This window comes from Mobula hypostoma, chromosome 1 (assembly GCF_963921235.1).
Source record: "Mobula hypostoma chromosome 1, sMobHyp1.1, whole genome shotgun sequence".
NCBI lineage: Eukaryota > Metazoa > Chordata > Chondrichthyes > Myliobatiformes > Myliobatidae > Mobula > Mobula hypostoma.
In genome coordinates this window covers 215,149,794-215,161,071 of record NC_086097.1, presented here as the reverse complement: position 1 = coordinate 215,161,071, position 11,278 = coordinate 215,149,794, and the positions used below count along the sequence as shown (strand labels likewise).

General features: G+C 42.8%; 1 protein-coding gene across 5 annotated transcripts in view; it reads right to left on the bottom strand.

Annotated features, from left to right (window-relative positions):
- Positions 1 to 459: 459 nt before the first annotated feature.
- ythdf3 (YTH N6-methyladenosine RNA binding protein F3) overlaps positions 460 to 11,278 on the bottom strand; it is a 35,992-nt gene continuing 25,173 nt past the window's right edge. For all 5 annotated transcript variants that reach the window (XM_063064275.1, XM_063064258.1, XM_063064248.1 and 2 more), the window contains one exon: positions 460 to 2,996. In XM_063064275.1, coding sequence (XP_062920345.1) covers positions 2,976 to 2,996 — 21 coding nt within the window. In that variant the 3' untranslated portion in view covers positions 460 to 2,975. The remainder of the gene's footprint in view (positions 2,997 to 11,278) is intronic.

The following is an 11,278-nucleotide window of genomic DNA, read 5'->3' as shown; positions in this document are numbered from 1 at the left end:
AGCTCAGTATGGGTGCAGGACATAGCAGATAACTGTTCCACACAGCTGATGAAAAAACAGGTATAACTAGCCTCCATGATGAGTGCCCATGGCTGTATCTTTGGTTTGAAGAAAGTGGGTGGATCCAAAAGATAAATTTTTTGAGGGTATGAACCAGTTCCACCAGACTGAGGGTGGTGGTGAAAGGTTAGGTTTGCTACCCAGAAAGAAGTGGAGAGCCTTAAGGCCTTTTGGACCAGGGAAATGAAAGTGACTTAAAGGGTGGATGCAAATAGGAAGAGACTGAACCAAGAGGGAGAAAATGGAGTTAGTATATGTAGACACAATTTCAATGGGGCAGCAGGCAGAAACAATAGGCCTACAGGGAGTCAGATTTGTGGATCCTGAAATACATCTTGCAAAGCAGAAATATGCCCGCAGAAAAAATGAAAACATCAAATACACAAATCAATGAAATGAGACAATTTGATCTTTTAACTTTTAATTATACATGAAACAGCAATTCAAAATTTGTGAACGAGAAAGTGACCGATGGTGCATGGGAAGATAAAGTATAACTTGTGGGTTATCAGCGCAGGCATAAAACAGTAATTACTTTTATTTTAAATAAAATAGAACAATAAGCATTTCATTGAGATGCATATAAAGGTATGGGAATATTATTGGCTATGAGAAAGAATAGAATTTTAAAGTTTATGATTGCATTATTCTATTTCTTGGATAACTATCTGAATAACAAAAGTTCAGTTTTACAAAGCCATTCCAAAATAACCTTTACTAAACAGGTTATATTAGCGGTGTATTAGAATGAGAGTTCCCTTTAGGACTTCGAATTTCATAACTTGACACTTCTACAATGTCAGAGATAAAAATTGAACTTCCTCAATCAAAGACTTGTGCTATTGCATTTATGCAATATTTTCACTTCCTTTAATACATACGCTGTTGTACATATTCTTTTAATCCATCTCTAATTTTAAGTGTTCTTCTTTCACTAACCCAGAATTAAAAGAAATTAAACACATGACTTTCTGATCGTGTACATTCAATTAATTTTGAAATATGGGAAGAAACCGTATTATTAAACTTCCCATCTGTACTGATAGTTCCGTTGTAAAGGTCTGCACAAGATTATGATTTCATACAACATACTGAACCAGAGACAAAAATGCATGCAAGGTTTGTGGATATTAAGGCTACAGATCTAATCTTAAAATTTTCTCAATGAATGGAGTTAGGAATTTACATATAATATCATACTTTTACCCATTATAGGTGCCGAATGTTATTTGGGAAAACATATAAACAGCATACAAAGATTAAATCAAAGGAAAATTAAGAGCAATTTAGAAAGTAAGTCAGAAGACCAAGAAATGGCTTCAAAAGTCTGCGAAGCTTAGCATTTTTGCATTCTTATTTCTCCAATTACTGCACCAACTTATGTCAGTATAATAGTTGGATTTCAAGAAAAAAAATTACATTTGAATCATGGAACTCCATGATATAAATGCATAGAAGTTATACATATCGATGCTAATTCACACTCAAATGTCTTCATACTAGTTAATTTAATTCCAACATATGCAAAAATGAAGCGATGAAATCATATGTGATAATGACTTTGTGTACACAATGCAGTTTTAAACTACTTGGGCACTGCAAACTCTTAAGTATGCACCCCTGACAAAGCCATAGATTTTAAATGACCCAGGACATTATACATGACAACTATAGGATCACATTGGAGACTGCCAAATTTAAATACATTGAAAATAATGCACTAAAATAAATTAAATAGCCTTCAAGGGATGAACAGTGATTTAAGTACTGTGCTTATAAAAAGTCCATTTTGTTTCTATTAGGCTATTGGTACCTACTGAAAATACACATTATAAATTAAGGCAATTACATCACTGAGACCGAATATATGTGGTATATGTAAACAGGAGACAATGGGCTCAGTATCTCCTAAATCAGTTCATTCCCTGTAAAGTAGTACTCAGAAAAATGAAAATGTGAAACCACATTGCAAATTAACTCATGCCATAACACTCACTAAAGAAGTAATGGATTTATTTAGCTAATGAATCATTTAGAGGAAAAAAATCACTTCCATGATAGTTTCCTGCCAGAAGGGCATATATTCAAAGCAAGGAAGTTGTATTTAAAAGATATTACATAAGTCTAAAATTTAAAAATCAAACTGAGGTACATTTACTTAGGACAGTTTCATCAATGGTCGTATCAAACATCTAGTATCTCCTCAGACAAATGTACTTTTCTGAAGCCTATGTAATACAAAGTACAAGAAAAAAAATCATTGCATTCAAATGGTTGCACATACACTTTTAAAAATATTTCAAAACCATGAATAATTTGGGTAAGAATCTTGCATAACTTATGGTTTGTTTCACATTTGGCAAAATATTAATTGAATTTATTTGCTTTATTGTCTACAATAATTTTCACATAGGCATATCGGACTTATCTGATTGAACTAAAAATTACACAATATCCAAATTGTTTCAAAAGAGTTAGAATTAACTTAAAAATCCTACAACAGAAAATATTCTGAAGAGCCAAGCATTTTGAAATCTCAGATCATTGACCAACCTACACTCATTGTTAGTATTAGACGAATTCAAATCAAAAGTTATTGGTTTCTCACTTTCACTCAATTTCTGTAATTCATCTAAGAGGGTGAGCTCAGAAAGACAGGAATTACTGATAAAAGCTTAGGATGGCAGAAAGTGCTTGACAAAGTTATAGCGCTCAAATGTGTTTTGTGAGACAAGTGTACAAGGGCAAATGCATTAACGAGAACCAACACAGAAAGCCAATTTTGTGTTCAAGTGTTCTGTAGAGGTTGCCTTGAGCAATAAAGTTCCAATAATCATGTTCCTTGAAGATACTAGGCATTTCCAAGGTTTGTATCATTAGTGTTGTAAATGTGGTGGAGCTTCTCCATTCAGTTCCTACTTGCTTCTGTTCCGCTCCTGCAAACATCAGGAAAACATTCATGTCATAAAGATAAATATCTAGTAAGTAGCAACTTCAAACAGGTTACATCTGTAACTGTATTAGATACAATGTGTGAGGAATAGGATTCACAGCAACATGAGTTGTCATCAATGTGTACTTAACATTTGTCCTTCTAACTGACCTACTACCTTATTGATTAATTACTTTTTGCATATTGAAATTGGCAGGAAGATGAAAGAAAACAAGCATTTAAAGTACTCCCCAAGTATTTTGCACAACTGGGTAAGATCCATGTTCATCAGAAAATTGATGGCAAAAAAAAACTTCTAAGGAATTCAATATTTGCAAGTAAAGGGGAGGGGGTCAGGAGGAAGAGCAAGAATTTTTAAACAATCTGAGATTTTAGGCAATTTTGTTTCAGCTCCCATAAGAGTGTCATAAGTGGGAAAATTCTTATAACAATATGAAGAAAAAGAGTAAAGCAAAGCAAATAGTCATACAGTAATTGATTTCTTGCTCACAAGTTAAATAGCTGATCCCAAGAAAAGTAATTGTAAGATTAAGCTCAATCACCAAGTTACTTAAGAATTACTTTTTAAATCATGCACTTAAAGCAGTACTTTACTGAAAAGCATTAAAAAAAAGTTTGAAGTTGTGGGACATTCAAGCTCATCTTGCTGTTAACAACTCCTGGCCATTCGAATTTAAGTATCCAGTGTGATATGGGGGCTGACCCTATTGGTTCTGCAAGTCAGGTAGCAAGATCTCAGTGGTGATTACAATTTGGGTGCAGTGTTCAGAAAAATTGAGGTAGGGTTTCAACTCAATGCATCACCCATTCTTTTGCTGCTCCACCTGCTGAGTTCATTTGGTTTTTCGAAGAATTTGCGATAGCTTGGAATATTTCAAAGCTGGAGGTACAGGGGGTATATCTGCAGAGCCAGTGTTCTGTTCTGGGTGTCAAATCTGGGATTTCTGGGAGGCTACCAACGTCCCCAATGGCCACATTAGTACCAGGTGCATTGAGATGCAGCTCCTTAGAGACCGTGTTAGGGAACTGGAGCTGCAGCTCGATAACCTTTGGCTTGTTAGGGAAAGTGAAGAGGTGACAGAGAGGAGCTACAGGGAGGTAGTCACCCAAGGCTAGAGGAGACTGATAAATGGGTGACTGTCAGGAGAGAAAAGGGAAAACGTCAGATAGTGGAGAGCACCCCTGTGGTTGTCCCCCTCAACAATAAGTACTCCATTTTGAGTACAGTTTGTGGGGGGGGGGGGGAGAGAAAGGTGTACCTGGGGGAAGCAACAGACACCGTGCCTCTAGTACTGAGGGTGGCCCTCTGGTTCAGAAGAGTCGGGAACTGAAGAGGATGGCAGAAGTAATAAGGGACTCTATAGTTAGGGAGACAGATAAACAGGTGTATGCGGTTGAGTGGGATCTGGAATCAGCCATTATGGATAGGTGGAGAAGACTCGCTAGGCTGAATGGCCTAATTCTGCTCCTACACCCTATGGAGAGAGAGCATTTTCTATCACCGTCAATTACTTCAAAGGATGTTAAATGATTCAAACAGATTTTTGAAAACTATTAAGGTTGAAATTTATTAAAAATATTTTAAATTAATTAGAAACAAAAATTTTGGTATTATCATTAAGCCATGTATAAAAATTGAAAAATACTTACCTTCCACTTTGTCCTCTAAGCAGCAAGCCTGGAATGTACACTGAAATTAATGTTATATCAGATTTTACACAGGTATGATGTAGCATATGATCTGAGTAGGAATTCCCAGGTGAAAAATTTCAGTTCTTTACTAGACTACACTGGGAGTCATGTCAGATGTTTGACAACAAATCAAGGCAACAATCTTACTGAAATGTCAATGGCTGGAAGTTGATTTGCCTTGTTATAATAAAGGAATATATTTAAATATCTACTGAAGAGGCTGCCAATACAGCATAATACTTTTCAGTTTAATAAAAACTGAGTAGAATCTGTGGCAGGCAGGTTGGGGTCCAGGGGAGGGGGTTGCTGAAGGAATTGCCCACACTATTGAGATGCTACTGAGTGGAGAGGGAAATGAATCAGTATAAAGAGGAAGAGGGGTTAGTACAAATTTGGTGGACCAAGGAGGAGTGAAGGATAATGGGCAAATGGAGCCAAGTAGGGAAGAATGGGTGTAGTTGCGATACAGAGGCAAATGGAAGCAGTTATTATCAACTAGAATGGAGCCAGGTGGGGAAAGGGGTGGGTGAAGCTGGTGTGATGGCGGCCACTATTAAAGGAAGGGTGAAGAGCAAGAGAAACCAGATGGTAGCGAGGATGCAGTGGGTGAAATGCGTGCATTGTAGGTGAATGGAACCAGGAGCAGCACAGGTAGCCATGGAAAAGCAAACAAAAATGGGAGTACTAGAGATGATGTCAGATGTGCAATGGGGAAAATAATGGAAACACAGGAGGATACGGGTTAGCCAAAATTGGAGAAATCAATTTTACCACTGGGCCATAGACTTGCCAGGCAGAATACAAGCTTTGTACCATTAGATGTTGTGTGGGTAGGTCTCACTGTGGCAGTGAAGGCGGCCAAGGACTTATAGAGTAGTGTGGCACTGGTAAGGGGAAGATATGATAAGATCAGAGGGGATGGTTGGGGGTGGTGGGGGGAAGGGAGGGGAGTGAAGAAATGGTAGAATCCTGGCAGGAATTGGAACTAGAGTGAGGAGTGGGGTCAGATTTCAGGCAAGCAGGAAAACAAGTGGAAAAGTATGGTGGAGGATACAAGATACAAAGCCTGAAGGCGGCGAGGGCCATGGTAAGAATGGCTGCGGGGTAAGAAGAAAAAAAACTTTGGGAGCTCAGGATTAGGTGGGAGAACCCGTGGTATTAGTCCAATTCCATAAGCCTGAAATTAGACAGGAGTCCTCTTTCCCCATACCCCTCTGCAACTCCCATCATCTATTTTCATTCCTTTTCCTCCAGCTGCCTATTACCCACAAATTTCTCCCATGAGATCAACTTTCACCATCTGATTCTAACCGTCCTTTACCTCTCCCCTTATGATTTCCACTATCAAGTTCCTTACTTATCCCTACTTATTGATTTTCCAGTGTTACGTACCCCGTAACTGGGTTGCCAAACCAGCAGAAATGGATCACTCAGTTGGAGTCTGGATTACTAGAACTAAGAAAGTTTTATTAAAGAAACAAGCAACACAGTACTCTAATCAAAAGGATAATGAATGCAACAGTTCAGCAATGATAAACATGCATGTACACAGAATTCAGATAACAGGATCAATCAAGCTCTATCGTTGTCTAGGGGTAAATGACCAGTTTCAAAGTGACGCAAAGTTCAGTTCAGTTCGCAGTAATCGCTGCCGTGGGAGATGGACAGTGTGGGGGAAGGAGAGAGAGAGCAAAAACGAATGAATATTCAAGGCTTCCACACAGACCTTCGCAGTCAGCTTTCGGGCGAGTCCTTTGTGATGTCACCTGAGGTCACCAACCGTGACCCCTCCGTTTCCAGATACGATCGTTTCCCTGCGGTGAACCTGGCACCCAGGCAAGGGTGGACACACACCAGGTTCCCGCCGATCGTGCCTTTCCACCCTGTGCGTTTATGGCCCGGTACTTCCCACCGACTTGAGAGACGCACCACTTCCAGGGGTCTTGTTACCTCGGGTGTCGTGTGTGTCCTGCCTTAGCGAACCTGTCCCTTTTTATCCCCCTACTGGGGTATCGCCTGTCCATCAATTCAAATAGTTCAGGGTTCAAAGGGGGAGCCGATCTTGACAGCTCTCCTTCCTTCATTAACATCTCCAAATGCTGCTCCATTGTTTTCCTTATCTCTCTCTCTCTCTCCTGAAGACAGGTGGCAGACCAACTGCTGATTCCACTGGTGCCAGCCCAGGCTAGCTACATCTTAATCTATGTGTATTCTTGTCACACTTCCCCCCTTTAAGGATTTTTACCGGGGGTAAAAATTACAAACATGAATATATTATTTGATACACACAAATATACATCTTTATCAGCTATTTGGGTAATACAGTGAGTTTGAAGTTGTCAACAGCTTGACAGACAGTCAGCAATCACATTTCCTGTTCCTTTTATATGTGTTATTAATAATCCCTTAGACCAGGCTCCAACTTAGCAAACTTCATAGTGGCCAAAAACACTGATGAATTGCGATCAATGTAAACCTCTCATTGGGTTTCGTCCCGGACCACAATAACAAGGGTCGTCCCATTCTGACTTAGTTTTCTCTCTCAAGGGCTTAGTAGGAGGGGGAGGGGTAGTAACCGCAGAGTTATTGCAAAACTTCCTACAGTACCCCACCATCTCCAATAGCCTTCTGAGGGCCCTCTTGTCTGTCGGGGTTGGGATGTCAGAGATAACCCGCACCTTAGCCTGCATCGCTGCCAGCTGCCCCTGTGTCACCACAATTCCCAGGTAAGTGACCTTCCTGTGGCCGAACTCATTTTTTTCAAGGTTCACTATCAAGCTGGCTTCAGACAGCCGTATTACATCGCCAATACACACCTCTGTGTTCATCAGCCCTTTTGTCACTGACTTACTCATTCTATAGGAATGTTGCTCGCTAGGCTAACCTGTTGTAACAAGCACCACCCAACGTCCCAGTTCTTCGCATTGCCTAGGGACAATCAAACACACATGTGCGAGTCGTTTAATTACTTCTCCTAAAGAGTCGCTTTGTTTGGGGATTAAGGGAGAGACCTTATCAGCAGAGCTGGCCAAAACAATAGCCATCTAGTCGATACCATACTCATCTTTTCAAAATGGTTTTTTTCACTTATCAGGGGCACCCTAGCTTCATTGATTTCCGCGCTAACACCAACTAGGTTTGTTAGCATATCAAAAGCCTGTGACCGTCTCAGTTCGCGTCGGCCATAATCAATAACATCCTTCCTCCTGGGCACCCGGTAAACCTCTTTCATGATTCCACCAACTGTTTCCTCCAGCACCGCAAAATGTCCACCGGGGGGTACCTTGTGGGCCAGGTTAAAAACCTCATCCCCATAACTCTTTTGCACCACCCCCCATTCCTCATCTGCGGGTACGGTACTTGGTCTCCCTTTCTTCCTTAGCACTTCCTCCTCCACCAAAACCATCAGCCCCTCATCTCGCTCCTGCGCCTGCACAAATTCTTTCCTGGCTAATGCTACGTCTGTCCCAGCTCCCTCACTACCTCTTGTCTCACTACACTCCTTCTTTTCACTTTCTACCCCCTTCTCGTACAAGGCTGGCAGAAACGTCTCAGCTAAATTTACTACCGCAGTCCTGTGATGAACCTGTGAGTCCATGGGCGGGGCCTCGATGCTGGCAGGCTGACCTGTCAATCTCACGACTGGGAACACGATTCCCCCGGCAACGTCATTACTGAGCAAGACTTCCACGCCTTTCATCGGTAATTCGGACCTCACCCCGATCGTGACTAGTCCAGAGACCAGGTTGCTTTGTAAGTGTACCTGGTGCAAAGGGACTGTCTCTGTCCCTTCTCCAATACCTTTGACCTTGACCTCCCCAGTCTGGGCCTCTGAGCTAAACTCTAATACACTCTTCAGTATTAGTGACTGACACGCTCCCGTGTCTCTCCAGATCCGCACTGGAACTGGTTTTAACCCCTCCTTCACTGACACCAATCCGGCCAAGATAAACTTCTCGCGCCCTTCCTGAACTTTGGCAGACCTGTCCGGTCCTTGCGGTTCGTTTACCAGCTCGATACAGCCAGTCAAAATCGCCGCTTTTCCTTTTCCCGTCTCCTTCTTTTGGGCAAAGCACCTGGACGCAAAGTGTCCGACTTTCCCGCAATTATAACAGACGACCCCAGGAGACTTCCTACCAGACTGCTCCTGGTCTACCTTATCCTTCTCACTAGTCCCCGGCTTACTTTCTGACTTTTCCGGCGGACTCTCCCCGCCGTCCTGACTACCCTTCTGGTAGCCTTTACTCGGGGCAAACTTTATTTTATGCGTCAACGCATACTCATCCGCTAACTTAGCGGTTGCGGCTAACGTGGCTGCCTCTTTCTCATCTAGGTAGGGTCTCATACCCTCAGGGACACCTTTAAACTGCTCAATCAGGATCAGCTGTAGCAGTCTGTCATAATCCCCCTCTACTCCCTTCGAGGCACACCAACGCTCACAATATGTCTGCATCTCACGAGCAAACTCTAAATACCTGCGGTCCCACTGCTTCCTCGCATTCCGGAACCTCTGCCGGTATGCCTCCAGGACCAACTCATAAATCCTGAGGATGGCCTCTTTCACCACCTCATACCTCTGGGCATCTTCCGCAGACAACGCTGAGTAAGCTTGTTGGGCTTTCCCTTTCAGTACACTCTGAAGTAAAACAGCCCACTTATCCCTCGGCCAGTCCTGACTTATAGCAACTTTTTCGAAATGGAGAAAGTACCGATCCACGTCGGTGTCGTCAAATGGGGGAACCAGCCTAACCTCCTGGGTCGCCCGGAACCCTCCACCTTGGTTCGGCACAGGCCCCTGCTTTGCCCTTATCCTCAACTTCTCCAGCTCGAATTCCCTTTCCCTCTCTTTCTCCAACTGCCTCTCTCTCTCTTGCCTTTCTAACTCTCTCTCCTTCTCTTCTCGCTCCAACTGTCTGTCCCTCTCTTTCTCTTCTCGCTCCAACTGCCTTACCCGGAACTCGTGCTCGAGTCTCAGTTTTTCAAGCTGCACCTGTACCGCGTCTCCAGCAGGTTTTTCAATAGACACCATCTCCAGCTCGCCTTGGTGAAACACACCTTTAGATACATAGCGCTCTACGATAGCTCTGTGTATCTCCTCTCTCCTCATTGTCGACTTCCCCTTAGCAAGATTCAACTGTTTGGCCACAGCTACCAATTCCGATTTCCTGGCATCCTCTAATGCCTCCAAGGTCGGCGCCTTTATAATTTCCTCAGCCTCCATTTCTGCTGTTTGTCTTTTCTTTCTTTCGGGAATTTTGACCCAATCAATTTACTCCGTCCCAAATTTAGCGTTCAAAATCGCGGACGAGCACCCCACTTATGTTATGTACCCCGTAACTGGGTTGCCAAACCAGCAGAAATGGATCACTCAGTTGGAGTCTGGATTACTAGAACTAAGAAAGTTTTATTAAGGAAACAAGCAACACAGTACTCTAATCAAAAGGATAATGAATGCAACAGTTCAGCAATGATAAACATACATGTACACAGAATTCAGATACCAGGATCAATCAAGCTCTATTGTTGTCTAGGGGTAAATGACCAGTTTCAAAGTGATGCAAAGTTCAGTTCAGTTCGCAGTAATCGCTGCCGTGGGAGATGGACAGTGTGGGGGGGAAGGAGAGAGAGAGCAAAAACGAATGAATATTCAAGGCTTCCACACAGACCTTCGCAGTCAGCTTTCGGGCGAGTCCTTTGTGATGTCATCTGAGGTCACCGACCGTGACCCCTCCATTTCCAGATACGATCGTTTCCCTGCGGTGAACCTGGCACCCAGGCAAGGGTGGATACACACCAGGTTCCCGCCGATCGTGCCTTTCCACCCTGTGCGTTTATGGCCCGGTACTTCCCACCGACTTGTGAGAGACGCACCGCTTCCAGGGGTCTTGTTACCTCGGGTGTCGTGTGTGTCCTGCCTTAGCGAACCTGTCCCTTTTTATCCCCCTGCTGGGGTATCGCCTGTCCATCACTTCAAACAGTTCAGGGTTCAAAGGGGGAGCCGATCTTGACAGCTCTCCGTCCTTCATTAACATCTCCAAATGCTGCTCCATTGTTTTCCTTATCTCTCTCTCCCCTGAAGACAGGTGGCAGACCAACTGCTGATTCCACTGGTGCCAGCCCAGGCCTGCTACATCTTAATCTATGTGTATTCTTGTCACACCAGCCATCTGCAGCTTCAACCTCCCCCCATCTGGCTCCATTGACCTTTTTCTTCTGCTACAACCTATCACATGCCTGTCTCCCAACTCTACTCTTCCCCTTGTGGTTCCATATGCCCATCATCTCCCAACGTTTTTCAATCCGCAAATTTCCTACTGGCTCATCTCACCCCTCTCCCCTTCTCTTTATACTTGCTATCAGGCCTCTACTATGTCTTGACTCAGGGTTTTTAAAGTAGAGTTTTTTGTCATATGCACAAGTACATATGTGCACAGGTGCAATGAAAAATTTATTTACAACAGCATTCACAAGAAAAATAAAAGTATGCACAATTTTTTTAATACACAACTAGAACAAAAAAGGTTAATTTTTACCCAAAACATCAACAATTCCTCCCCCCCCCCACAGATGCTG